The 14,377-nt window shown below is 46.3% G+C and overlaps 1 protein-coding gene across 2 annotated transcripts in view; it reads right to left on the minus strand.

Moving 5' to 3' along the window:
* The window catches only part of tnfsf10 (TNF superfamily member 10), a 28,357-nt gene extending 15,292 nt beyond the window's left edge, over positions 1 to 13,065 (minus strand). The window contains exon 1 of one of the 2 annotated variants that reach the window (XM_041203825.1): positions 12,884 to 13,065. In XM_041203825.1, coding sequence (XP_041059759.1) covers positions 12,884 to 13,006 — 123 coding nt within the window. In that variant the 5' untranslated portion in view covers positions 13,007 to 13,065. The remainder of the gene's footprint in view (positions 1 to 12,883) is intronic. The other variant, XM_041203831.1, reaches the window with a different exon arrangement.
* Positions 13,066 to 14,377: the final 1,312 nt, after the last annotated feature.

Consider the following 14,377-nt stretch of genomic DNA (forward strand, 5'->3'; position numbering starts at 1 on the left):
GCATAATTGACCGGATCATCTTTTCTCCTTGCGCATGTTGGTTGAGGGGTAACTGCTGGTCAGGCCACCGGGGAGAGCTCCCCCTGCTCTTCTTCAAAACCGTGGCCGTAGGAATCTATACGCTCAACCTCAAAATATCCGCCTTTCTACACTCGCCTGATCGTGGAGGTCCTGTGGTGCAGTGGGTAGCATCCCTGCCTCTGAACCAGATGCTCTGGGTTTGAGTCCCACCCCAGGACTTGACGGCCAAGGAAGGTGTGTTCATAACGTTGCCAAACAAGCTAAAATATCAGCCTGTAAACCTTTCCAACACGTGCTAATGGCAGACGGTAAGAGTAGGAGAGATTCCTGGTCAGCCATGCGACGGAACATTGGAGTGTCTACCATCACTATCCATAGCTCTGGAATACAACGTGCATATAAAGGTGTATGTTGGCAGAGGAACTCGGACTCGCTGAGTGAATTGTAATAGACCAGCACACATCCCTGAGCATTGGCACAGGAACGGGAGGAGACCATTCAGCTCCTTGAACCGAATCTGTATCTTACATCCATTTACCCACCTGTGCTCTTTTACCCTTATTTCTAGTGTCTAACAAAAATCTCTCTTCTGAAATTTTCAAACGAGCTCCAACGTTATCAGCTTTTTTTTGGAGGGGGAGAGAGTTCCAGATTTCCACGACCCTTTTGTGTGATGAAGTGCTCCCTGACGTGGCCCCCAGAACGGCCTTGCGCTCATTTTAAACTTTTGCCCCCTTTGCTCTGGGCTTCCCTCACCAGAGGAAATAATATTGCTCTGTCGACCCTGTCAACTCCCATAATCACCTTAAATATCTCAATCAGATACAAACATACGAATTGGGAGCACGAGTAGGCCACTCAGCCCATCGGGCCTGCTTCGTTATTCAATAAGATCATGGCTGATCTGCCTTGTAGCCTCAACCCCACATTCCCACCTACCCCAGGTAACATTTTACCCCCCCCACCCTTGCTTATCAAGAATCTGCCACTTAACATTTGATACTCAGGAGCGTACAAGCCTTGGCTGTGTAACCAGTCCACAATTTAACCTTTTGAACCTCAACAACACAAGGTGAAAGCAGAAAAATGACACAAACACTCATGTTAGTCTAGAGTAAACAGTGCAAAAATTCTCATGGATATAATTCATCTGGATGAATTCTTCTTCGTCAACACATTGACAGAGCAGGAAGCAGGATTTGCTTGTCTAAACTTCATTTCCTTGCTTCCAGCCTCTGTGAGCTGATTTTATTTCTGCTTAAAAAAATTAAACAGACAAATATGAAATATAAAAGACAAGGTAAAGGTCAGAAAAGCCCATCCCTCTGTTAAGTTTCACATCAAAGCCCAGCCTTCTGGATGTGTCAGTCGTGGTACAGTTGGTCGCACTCTCAACTTTGACTCACTTGGTTCCGGGTCCTGCTCCAAAGCTTGAGCATAAATATCAAACTCTCCAGTGTAATACTGCCAGAGGTGCTGTTTTTCAGATGAGACATTGAACCAAGGCCCTCTCATGACACTATTTTGAAGAAGAGCTGGAGAGTTCTCCCTGATGCCTTGGCCAATATTATTTATCCCACAGTCAACATTGCCAAAATCAATTATCTGGTCTTCATCGCATTGGCTGTTTGTGGGAGCCCATCTGGCTCACTAATGTCCTTTAGGGAAGGAAATCTGCCATCCTTACCTGGTCTACGTGACTCCCGACCTACAGCAGTGTGGTCGACTCTTTAAAATGCCCTCTGAACATGGGCAATTAGGGATTGCGCTTGCGTTTAAACCTTTTCAGGGCTTGTGTTCACTGAACTTTCAAGACGACGTGTATACGTTTTAAGCTTTCAAACAAAATGATTTGGTAGTGATTAGCCAGCGATGCTGCGCACCCCACGAGTGAATAAAGCAAAATGTCTGCTGCACTTCCTACTTCATAACAGTGCTGACGCTTCGAAAGTGTTTCATTGGCTGTAATGTAATGCCCTGAGATCACAAGAGGTGCCAAAGAAAGACAAGGCTTTCCTTTCAAGCCTTTTTTTTTTGTTTGCTGATCAACCCTTTCATCGGAGCCCATCCCCCATGCACTGACTGATACAGTGATGGCATACCTCATGAGGATAGAGTGGGGAAGTGGAGTCAGTGTAAAAGTTCATTATAGAAAGGTGGTGGGGGGGAGCAGGCTCGAGGAGCAGTGCAGCCTAACCCTGCCCCCACCCCCCCTCCTCCCCACCCACTTTCTTACACTTTCTCTCCCATTACAGTCCAACCCCTCCGCTCCTGAAAATCCAAAGAAAAGTTGCACAATTAAAACAGCTCACACATCCCCCGATGCACAGAGTGAGGCCAGGCAGGGGATCTGAGGGAGAATCTTCCTCGCAACACACTGGAGCTTTCATGCCTGGTTTACGTTTTTGATGATAAGTACCCCACTCAACAACCAGCAAGCAATCCAAAAACTCAATTAGCAGAACAAACACGTCCCTTCAAACATCAGTGACCAGGCAGATTTTTCTCATGGCATTCCGAACAATGGTTGTCGGGACAAACGGCAGGAGTTGAAAGGCTGTTTCTCTTTTGTCACCTTGGCACAAAACTATAATCCAGGTCTCAAAGGTATACCCAAAACAATGAGAACAATTTCTTCAAGATGACTTTTAAGTGCGGTTTTGCCACAACGGAATGTTCTGGGTGTTTACAGAGGAGAAGAGAATGCGAGGAGGGGAAAGAAAGACTTGCATTTATAAAGCGTCTCTCACAACTTCAGGACATCCCAAAGTGCATCACAGCCAATGATGTAATTCCAGGAATGTCACTGTTGTAATGTAGGAAATGCAGCAGCTAATTGGCACTCAGCAAGATCCCACAAACAGCAATGTGATACATGACCAGATAACCTGTGATGTTTGTTCAGTGATAAAAATTGATCTGGGAGATGGGAGGGGAGGTGGGGGGGGGGGGGGCGCGGGTGGGTGGGTGCGTGGGGGGAAGAGAACTGGCCTGCTCATATTCAAAATAGTCGCCACCTGATCATTCGCATCTACTTGGGAGGGGCATCGGTTTAAAGACAGCACCTCCAACAGCGCCGCACTCCATCAGTCCTGCACGAGGAGAGTCAGCCTGGATTATGAGGCGGTGGTGGTGTGCCACCTTCTTGAATATGATTGAGGCACTTGCTAGGCCATTTCGCTGTTGTTGGGTCTGGAGTCACATGTATGCCAGACCAGGTAAAGATGGCAGATTTCCTTCCAGTGAACCAGATGGGTTTTTATAATTATCCGTGATCACCATTACTGATAGCAGTTTTTACATTCCAGATTTATTGAAAGAATTTGATCAAAGCTCTCCAGCTGCCCTGGTGACATTTGTCTCCAGGGTATCAATTCAGATTACTAACACCATAAGGTAACCAACTCTGTTACAATGCTCCTGATGCACCAACATACAGTTTGAGAATGGAATGCGATCTGAATCAGCACATTCAACCTCAGACTAATCCGATTTCAGCAAAGCTCCACCACAAGGATGGATTGATTCCAACCCTGACTCTCAACTGGAGACAACCTCCCTCTGCTGCCTCTCGTTGAAACGACAGCACTCCCCCACGCAGAAGTCGCGACTTCCTCCCACCCCCTGCACTGTCTCGCCATTGCCGGCTATATATGTTGCAATGACAAGCTAGTGTTTTCTGTCTGTGGTTCCAGTTCTTCAAAACTGTGAGTCATCAAAACAAGTGTGCAGCTGTGCATTGATGGTCTGGTTGAGGGCAGCCTCACAATGCCCTCCCCTAGTCGAGCTGCCAGTCAATGCCTAAGCTTCAGATGTCCGCTTTCCCCCTTTCCCCAGCCTCAACAGCTTTTTGGGGGGAAAGAGAGTTCCAAATTTCCACTATCGTTTGAGTACCAAGTGCTTCCTGATATCACCTCTGAGCAGCCTGTCTCTAATGTTAAGAATGTGTCCCCTTGTTCTGGATTTCCCCCACCAGAGGAAGTAATTTATTTGCTATTTCTATCCTTTTAAATCACTTTATCATTTTAATTTGATTACCCAGTAATCTTCTGTACTCGAGGAAATGCCAGCCTTGTCTATGGAACCTGACCATGTATTTTAACCCTTTTAGCTCCAGTGTTATCCTGGTAAATTTGCACTGATTCCCCTCCAAGGACAACATATACTTCCTGCTTTTACTGTCTAACCCCGGTTGCCATAGAAGGTGGTTACCATGGAAGCCAGTTGCCACAGAAGCCAGCTTCTCGAACCCCTGCAGTCTACATGGGGTAGGTACACCCACAGCGCTGTTAGGGAGGGGGTCCCAGGATTTTGACCCAGCGACAGTGAAGGAACGGCCGATATGTTTCCCAAGTCAGGATGGTGAGTGGCTTGGAGGGGAACTTCCAGGTGGTGGTGTTCCCATGCGTCTGCTACCCTTGTTCTTATAGGCGGCAGAGGTCACGGGTTTAGAAGGTATCGTGGAAGTAGCCTTGGTGAGTTGCTGCATGGCATCTTGTAGATGCTTAACTGTAAAATTACTGTTTCCATCCACAGTCTGAATCCTCTTCTGAGATTTGAGGTCCCGATCGGCCACAAAAGTATTGAGTTTTGGAATATGCTGGAGGGCCTGAATGGCCTCCACCTGTTCCTTTGTACCACTAACACCAAAGGCTCAAATTCATAATTCCAAGGTTAAGATATATGCTGAAAGAAAGCCAACTGTAAATGATACAAGCATGAAATTCCCGGTATTGTGCTGCTGAAAACAAACAATAGCTTCAATCAATAACCCATTTCTTCTGTCTATTCAACAAGAATGTTTCTGTTCCCTGAAGGGATTCACCTCAAGTTCGTCTTTATAACAGAAAATTTAATGAGTTGTGTGTCACTTGTACAGTGAGAGAGATTTGGCTGGCTCTCTGAATGGGTTGTGGCCATTGACAAGGCAATTGTGAAGACCTCTCGACAGAAGCAATGGAGCAGAGAGGGCTGACACACCCACCTAGAAGAGATGGGCCTCCGAGTGCTACAGTTTCAGGCTCTGTTAGCAGCAGCAGGCCTAGGCTGCTCCGTTACCCATCTCCTTTGCCATGGGAGATGAGGGATGAGAATGAGAAACTCTGGGCTGCACTGGGGAAGACAAGGTAGGAGTGATAATACTCTCAGCTCCAGTAGGAGTAACATGCCTCCCCATTGTGCTATGGCAGCAACTGGGGGAACAACCAGAGGAGTGACAGAAATGGACTATGCTGCCCTTTCAGCTCTGTTAGGCATGAAGGACCTCAAATTGTTGCCCTTGCAGTTAGTTGAGAAAACGTTTCATGGGGCGGGTGCCGAGCTCTGGGAAAACCTACCTGTAAGTACCTTGCAATCTATATGACAGCCACGAGTGGTAGCTCTCTTGCCTCCATCAGTTCAAGTCTCGCTCCAGATACTTGAATGCAAAATCCAGGCTGACACGCCTAGTCTCAGTACTAAGAGAGTGCTGCACTGTCAGAGGCTCCCTCTTTCAGATGAGACTTGAAACCGAGGCCCTGTCTCCCATTTAAAAGCTCCTACTGCTACTATTCTGAAAAGCAGCAGATGTCTCCCCATTGTTCTGGCCAATATTTATCCCTTAGCTAACATTACTAAAAACAGATGTAACACACTGCTGTTTTTGGGAGCTTGTCTGCACAATTGGCTGCCAATTTTTCTACATTATAGCACCGACTGTACTTCAAACGTGCTTTAACATGAAGTGCTTTGGGCTACCCTGATGTTGTGCAAGGTGCTTTAGAAATTCAAGGATTTTGACTGATGAGTAGGAATTAGTGTGACAGTCAAATTTGCATCACTCAGTTCAAACTGAGGGTCAACAGCTTAGGTAACAAACAAGCAGTGAGGATAGAACATCAGTGCTCTTGCTGAGCATATAGACTCTGTACATAGGAACATGGGATCAGGAATAGTTCATTTGGCCCTTCAAGCCTGCAGCACCATGCAATAAGATCGTGGCTGACCTAGCTACAGTCTCAAATGTCCACCCCCCATAACCCTTGACTCCCTTGTCTATCAAAAATCTGTCTAACTCAGCTTTGAATATATTCAATGACCCAGCCTCCATTACTTTCTAGGGAAGAGAATTCCACACTCCAATGATCCTTGGGGAAAAAAAAAACTCATCTCTGTCTTAAAAGGGAGACCTCTTAATTTTAAACTATGTTCCCTAGTTTTAGTTCCCCCCACAAGATGAAACATCTTCCTGGTATCCACCATTTCAAGTCCCCTCAAGATCGTATGTATTTCAATAAGATCATCTCTCATTCTTCTAAACTAAATGGGTTTAGGCCCAACTTGTCCAACCTTTCTTCATAAGACAAGCCCCTGATCCCAGGAATGAGTCGAGTGAACCTTCTCTGAACTGCTTCTAAAGCTATTATATCTTTTTTTTAAATAAGACTATTAAAACTACACACTGTACTCCAGACATGGTCTCACCAATGGCCCTGTACAGCTGCAGTAAAACTTCCCCACTTTTACATTCCATTCCCCTTGCAATGAATGGCAACATTCTGTTTGCCTTCCTAATCACTTGCTGTATCTATGTACTAACACTTTGTGATTCATGTACACAGACACCCAGATCTCTCTGTACCACAGAATTCTGCAGTCTCTCGGCATTTAAATAGTATACTGCTTTTCTATTCTTCCTGCCAAAGTGAACATGTTCACATTTGCACAAATTGTACTCCATCTGCCAAACATTTGCCCACTCACTCTCTACCTCCTTTTGACAACTTATGTTCCTACCTATCTTGGTGTCTTCGGCAAATTTGGCTACCATACATTCGGTCCCTTCATCTAAATCATTTATTGTAAATAGCTGAGGATCCAGCACTGATCACTGTGGCGCTCCGCTGGTTACAGCTTGCCAATCTGGAAAAGACCGTTTATCCCTGCGTTCTGCTTCTTGTTAGCTAACCAATTCTTTATCCGTGCTAATATGTTACCCCCTAGTCCATGTGCTCTTATCTTGTGTGACCCTTGGTATGGCACCTTATCAAATGCCTTTTGGAAATCCAAGTACACCACATCTACAGGTTCCCCTTTATGCATCTTGAATGTTACTTTGACAAAAGACTCTAACAGATTAGGTAAACATGATTTCCCTTTCATAAAGCCATGTTGGCTCTGCCCAATCAAATTGTGATTATCTAAGTAGCCTGCTATAACCTCTAATAATTGATTGTAACACATTCCCTATGACAGATGTTAGGCTAACCGGCCTATGGTTTCTTGCTTTCTGCCTCCCTCCTTTCTTGAATGAAAGTAAGTATTACATTAGCTCATTTCCAATCCGCTGGGATCTTTCCAGAATCTATGGAATTTTGGAAGGTTATAACCAATGCGTCTACTATCTCTGCCACCACTTCTTTTAAGACCCTAGGATGCAGGCCACCCGGTCCTGGGGACTTGTCAGCCTTCAGGTCTAATACATTTCCCAGTGTCTTTCTCATGGTGATAGCAATTGTTTTAAGCTCCTCCCTCCCATGCACCTCTTGATTTTCAAGTATCTTTGGAAAGTTTTCTCAGTCTTCCACAGTGAAGACAGACACAAAATACCTGTTCAATGCCTCCACCATTTCCTTGTTTTCCACAATCAGTTCCCCAGACACAGTCTCCAGAGGACCAACACTAGCTCTAGTTACTCTTTTCCTATTCAAATACTTGAAAAAACTTTTACCATTCGTTTTTATATTGCTAGCTAGCTTTCTCTCATGTTCTGCTTTCTGCCTCTTTATTATCTTTTTAGTCATTCTTTGCTGGTTCTTAAAATCTGTCCAACCCACCGACCTACCATTAATCTTTGCAGGTTTTATAGGACACAATGATCAAAGTCAGAGAACCCTGATGACAGGGGACATGCTCAAGGTTCAACAGGTTCCACTGCATACAAAACTCTCCCAGGAACCTTCGCCACTCAAAGCCTATTACAGCTTTCCAGCTAGCTCACAGCTCTTAACAGCGATGCAAATTTAATGAAGCAGATCCAGATTACTGCTCCCCATATCATGGGATGGAGTTGCACTTTTTACCCCAACACCCTCCTAACCACCCACCCAGCTCGTTCCCTCCATAAACTTGAGCTCATCCTAAACTCTGCTGCTGGTATCCTAACTCAGACCAAGTCCTGTTCACCCATCACCCGCTGTGTTCCCTGATCTACACTGGCTTCTGGTCTAGCCATGCCTCTATTTTAAAATTCTTATTCTTGTTTGCAAATCCTTCCATGGCCTCCCTATCTCTGTAATCTCCTCCAGTCCCCCAACCCTCCAAGATCTCAGCGTTCCTCCAATCCTGCCTCTCGCTAGTCCCCAAATTTCATCGCCCCACCACTGGTGACCATGTCTTCAACTGCCTGGGCCTTAAACTCTGGAATTCCCTCCCTCTCTGCCTATCTCTCCTCTTTCAGATGCTCCTTAAAACCTACCTCCCTGATCAAGCTTTCCAATCACCTGTCCTAATATCCTGACTGCCTGCCAATTGCTCCTGTGAAGCACCTTGGGATGTTTTATTACATTAAAGGTGCTATATAAAAGCAAGTTGTTGTTGGTTAGCACCTGGTCCAACATTAAATACGGGTTCACACTCCTAGTGAGGGTCCAGGAACAGAAGTACAGGCCAAGATGAAGTCAACACGCTACTTCCTGAAACCAATCTGTCTTCCCAGTATCCTGCCAACTGACATCCCTCATTCTGACCAATCCTGCCAACATTGGCAATGCTTTTCTCTCCCACTGTGTAGGCCCAGCTCATTTCTATCCACCCACACCCCAACGCTCCGTGCAGTTGGTAAATGCACTGCCAAATCGGAGGAAGATATGAAAGGAATGGGGAGGAAAAGCTATCAATGCCCAGACTATAGATGGGACGTCACAAACTCATGAACCACCCTGGCCAAGGTTTTTTCCAGCAGCACACATAACCTCTACCACCTGGACGGACAAGGGCGGCAGACGTATGGGAACACCACCACTTGCAAGTTCCTGTCCAAGCCACTCGCCATCCTGACTTGGAATGAGAGCAGAATGGTTTCCAGATTCAGTGAACAATCAGGGAAGCATCTCTGGCCTTCAGTCAAATTGGTTCCTTAAATGGGAGCAGGCTACAAAAACATTATTGCCTTTCCTTGTTGTTAGAGCGAATTGGCCAGAATTGAAGATTTTTTTTCCCTCACTTCTCCACTGTTCATACCATAGTACAAGACAATTAAAAGGGAAAGGCAGAGGGGCTTAGGAATGGGATTAAAAGAAAAGGTGGCTATTCGACTGACCCCCCCACCCACCCCCCCCCCCCACCCCCCCCCACCCCCCCACCCCACCACCCCCCAACCCCGCCCACCCGCTGTGATCAGGATGGTGTGTTACTTGGAGTGGAAATTGCTGGTGGAAAGTTCCACTCCAAGTCCTTTCTGTCCTTCTAGGTGGTAGAGGTCATGTGTGCTGCTGAAGAAGTTGTTGCTGAACAAAATCTTGGAACTCCTGTGATAGCACTATAGGCACACACCAGACGGACTGCAGCAGTTTAAGGAGGCGACTCCCCACCCTCGACTGCGTAGGTGCACAGCCACGGAACAGTCCAGAAGGAGGCAAACAGTCCGTGCGTGAGAAGCGGCCCCTTTAAAGACGTACCTCGGCCATACAACAATCTTAAAATGACTGCAAAGCGCAATCAATGGGCAATGCACAGTGTAGGGGAATTAGAGGGAATATTGCTCATCACCACCTTGACGACAAGGGGCAAGTAGGGAGGGCCAAAAATTGCCAGTACTGAGGCCAACACACAGGTACCAAGATCAAAGAAAATAAAACACCCTCAGCAATCTCTCTTAATGGTACCTTCTGGAACTCTTAAGGTTTCTGCTGGAATTGAGGGCAGCGAGATTGATACTACGATTCACCTCAGTGACCTTGGGTCTAAGAGCTATGATCAGCCAGGATTCCCTTTCATAGGGACTATCATTTTCTTATTTTTCCCCAGACATTTCCACCCCAGCCTCCCAAATGGCCCATTCGACAGCAAGCGTCAAGCATTTCAACTTTGGGGTTTGAGGGTGTGAATTAATCTAACACCAATCCTGTCCTCAATCTGATTCACATATGGACACTCTGAGAATGAGGACAGCTCAATAGCAATCCTGAGTGTGAACCCTTGCCAATGTTCCACTCCAAGCCCCGGCACTGAAATCTGAAACACAAACAGATCACCCATGATTTTTGTTGAACAGCTGAGCAGGTGCGAGGGGCCGAATGGCCTCCTCCTGCTCCTATTTCCTATGTTCACATGGGTGCAGTCCTGGAGCTTTCTTCACCTGGCCCCTCACCTCCAATTGGCCCCTCCCACACACTCTTGCCATTGGTCACCTGACATATCAACCATGACAGCATCCCACTGACCCAAGCCAACTGGGAAGTGAACAGACTGCTCTCCAGATGAATGATTGACGACTGTCAGTCAAACTGCCCTTTGCCCGATTCCGACATTTTTGGAAACTTAATAAAAAGTGTTCAAAGAAAATGAAAAGAAAACACTTCTTTTAAAGCCTTGTGTGTGTGTGTGTGTGTGTGTGTGCTTTTTTTCTCCTGAGTTTTATCCCAGCAGCAATGCTCTGGAAATTAATCTTCAATTCTTGGAAGACTCCATAGCCGTCCCAAGCAATGGAGAATAATTGGGAATCCCAATCCCAAATCAAACTTGGGGCTTTTCGGCTGCAGGCAGCCCCCAGCTGGGGAAGGTCAGTGATCAGGGGAGCAACTCTGACCTCCAATCAAATTTGCTTCTTAAATGGGTGCAGGCTGCAACAAGAATTCACTGCCTTTCCTTATTGTCGTTAGAATAAATTGGCAAGAGTTCAAGCTTTTTCTCCTTCACTGCACTGCTGTTTAGACCATTAAACAAGGCAATTAAAATAGGCAGAGGAGCTTAGGGAGGGAATTAAAGAAAGTTGAGAAGTAACTCTTCAACTGACCCCTTGCAGAGCTCAGGACCTCCAGGTTGTGAAGTTCGTTCTCAGTTATTTCCACCCTCAGACGCTGCACTTACTAACTAGATCTCGCCTGCATCAAACAAACGTTAAACATGTCAAGGAACCATGAGCTTACTAATGTCCACTCAAGCTGATGCCTACATTGCAACAAGGCAAAAAAGAAATGAACCTGCATTTGTATAGCACCTTTCACACCCTCAAGACAGTCTAAAGCTCTTTATAGCCAATGGTTTGACACGTAGGTAGGTCACTCTTGTGTTGTCAAAAAACAAAGCAACACTCTCAACTCTGGGTGACAAGATTCTGGGTTCAAGTCCCACTCCAGGGCTTGAACACGAAAATCAAGGCTGACATTCCAGTGCAGTACCGAAGGAGTGCTGCACTGTCAGAAGTGCCATCTTTCAGGTGAGATGTTAAAACTTGAGGTCCCCATCTGCCTGCTTGGGTGGATGTGGAGGCAGAGTTATCGAATATTTTTAAGGCAGAGTCAGATAGATTCCTGATTAACAAGGGGATGGAAGGTTATCAGTGGGGGGGGGGGGGGGGGGGGGGGGGGGGGGGGGGCGGGGGTAGGCAGGAATGTGGGGTTGCGGTTACATTCAGATCAGCCATGACCTTATTGAATGGGGGAGCAGGCTCAAGGGGCCGAGTGGCCTTACTCCTGCTCCTAATTTGTACGTTTGTGTGCCGTGGCACTATTTTGAAGAAGAACTGGGGAGCTCTCCCCAGTGTCCTGATCAACACTTATCCTTAAAGCAACTTCACAAAAGCCAGGGTACTGTCTGGTTATTATTACATGACTGCTTGTGGGATCTTGCTGTGCACAAGTTGGCTGTTGGGTACTCCCTTGGTTCCACATCAGACGGCCCAAGTGGTGAAAGGCGTGAGGGTTCTCCATATGGCATCAACAGCAGTCGAAGCTTACATCTCTCCTTAATGTAACGCTGCGCAGGCAAGTTAACAATCATAAACAAAGGCTCTTGGCCCAGTGCCTCACCTGGCACAAGTGAATCCACTTTATCCCTCCCTGCTTAAGCACTCAAAACAAAAACTTAGTGAGACAGCAGTTCAGGGAGGAGTCCAACAACAGGTACAATCTATTCCAGAAAACTAAGGGAGCTAGGATTCCCTGAGAATAAACTTTTGGGGTTTTTTTTTAAAAGAAGAAAACTGATTGTGACACTTCAAGTGCAGCATAAGGGGAGGGGGAGGGGGATGGTGAAATGCCTCTCTCTCTCTGTGTTTTGTTTGAAAATTGTCGGCTTCTTTCCAATTTACAATGTTTGTTCAAGATTGTGGGGATAGGCTTGTTTTTTTTTTAATCAGAAGGGCAGGGGAATAAGCAATTTGCGCCTGACATTCGACAACTTTGCCCGTGGTTTTTTTTTGGTTAACCCCTTCAATGTCACACAACTTCCACAGACTGACACAGGGATGTTTAATCCCCACGCAATGACCAGCGCCCTGAGCCTGAACGACACAGTTGCAGCCAGAGGTTGCAAATTATAACTTCCATCGCCCAACATTCTCAATCCCAATTTTCCATTCTTTGTTTGGGGTTTGCGAAAAGCTTTTTTTTTAAAAAAAAAAATTTTGAACGTAAGAAGTCATTTCTCGCATGAAAAATGCACAGTTTTTTTTTTTGTTTTGCTTTTAAGATCTGAACCCCTCACGCATTAAAAACTTGCAGCAATGGCTCTGTGCACTGCAACCCGACATTGACGAGATTTAGATTAAATGATGTCAAGATGAATTGCCCCGGTGTAATTTTGCGAAAAGCCGGCCGGGGCTGGGGGGTAGGGGGTGGGGGGAAGGCTCGGTGGGGGTAACAGAAAGCAGTTTGCTGCCTACCTGCTTTAACTCGCTGGAAAGGTACAAGAAAGTTACAGCTATGCACACACACTGCAGCAAGAGGACAGAGCCCAGGACAAAACCCAGCCTCTGGACAGTCATCATCCCACTGCCGGTCCCCATAGCGGATGACACTCGCTGTTTATTTCAGGCGGCTCTCGGAGTTGTAGATGTTGCAGCTCAGGAGAGGCGGTTTTTGTTTAGCAGCCGAAACCCAGGAGGAGGAGTTACAACCGACTGCAAAAAAACCCCCTTTTGATTCCTCCCAGTTTCTATTCCCAAGATAAATAAGCCTCCTTTTCAGTTTCACCATGAGCAAGTCTTGTTTAATCTGCGCGGGGTTGTTTACCAGAGTACAACCGTATCCTGGATCAGGAATTCCGGATTCAAATCCCAGCAGAAGACATTGTACTACTGAATTCAACACTCTGGCAGATGTACCTCAAACAAAAACAAAAACAAAAAAAGGGCGCTTGATTGGAGTTAAAGACCTAACTATTTTACTGAAAATCTTCAACCTACATGGATTCTCTCCGTGCTAAAACCCACATTCAAAAATCCTCCTCTTTGTCTGAATCCCCCACGACCTTGTCCCCTCTCTATCTCACCAACTTCCTCCAGCTCTGCAACTTTTTTTTTATTCATTTACAGGACGTGGGCTTCGCTGGCTGGGCCAGCATTTATTGTCTATCCCTAGTTGCCCCTTGAGAAGGTGGTGGTGAGCTGCCTTCTTGAGCCGCTGCAGTCCGTGTGGTGTAGGTACACCCACAGTGCTGTTAGGGATGGAGTTCCAGGATTTTGACCCAACGACAGCGATGGAATGGCGATATATTTCCAAGTCAGGTTGGTGAGTGACTTGGAGGAAAATTTGTAGGTGCCCTTGTCCTCCTAGTGGGAGAGGTCACAGGTTTTGAAGGTGCTGTCAAAGGAGCCTTGGTGAATTCCCGCAGTGCATCTTGTACATGGTACACACTGCTGCTACTGTGCATCGGTGGTGAAGGGAGTGGATGTTTAAGGTAGTTGATGAGGTGCTATTCAAGTGGGCTACTTTCTCCTGGATGGTGTTGACCATTCTTGAATGTTGTCAGAGCAGCACTCATCCATGCAAGTGGAGAGTGTTCAATTGCACTCCTGACTTGTGCCTTGTAGATGGTGGACAGGCTATGGGGAGCTAGGAGGTGAGTTAATCTCCGAAGAATTCCCTGGCTCTGACCTGCTCTAGTAGCCACAGTATTTATATGGCTAGTCCAGTTGAGTTTTTGGCCAATGGTTGCCCCCAGGTGGTTGACAGTGGAGGATTCAGTGATGGTAATGCCATTGAATGTCAAGGGGAGATGGCTGGATTCTCTCTTGTTGGAGATGGTTATGGTCAGGCACTTGTGTCGAGTGAATGTTACCTGCCACACATCAGCCCAAGTCTGAATGTTGTCCAGGTCTTGCTGCGTACAGGGATGGACTGGTTCAGTATATGAGGAGTCGCAAATGGTGCTGAAC

Source organism: Carcharodon carcharias, chromosome 2, assembly GCF_017639515.1.
Source record: "Carcharodon carcharias isolate sCarCar2 chromosome 2, sCarCar2.pri, whole genome shotgun sequence".
NCBI lineage: Eukaryota > Metazoa > Chordata > Chondrichthyes > Lamniformes > Lamnidae > Carcharodon > Carcharodon carcharias.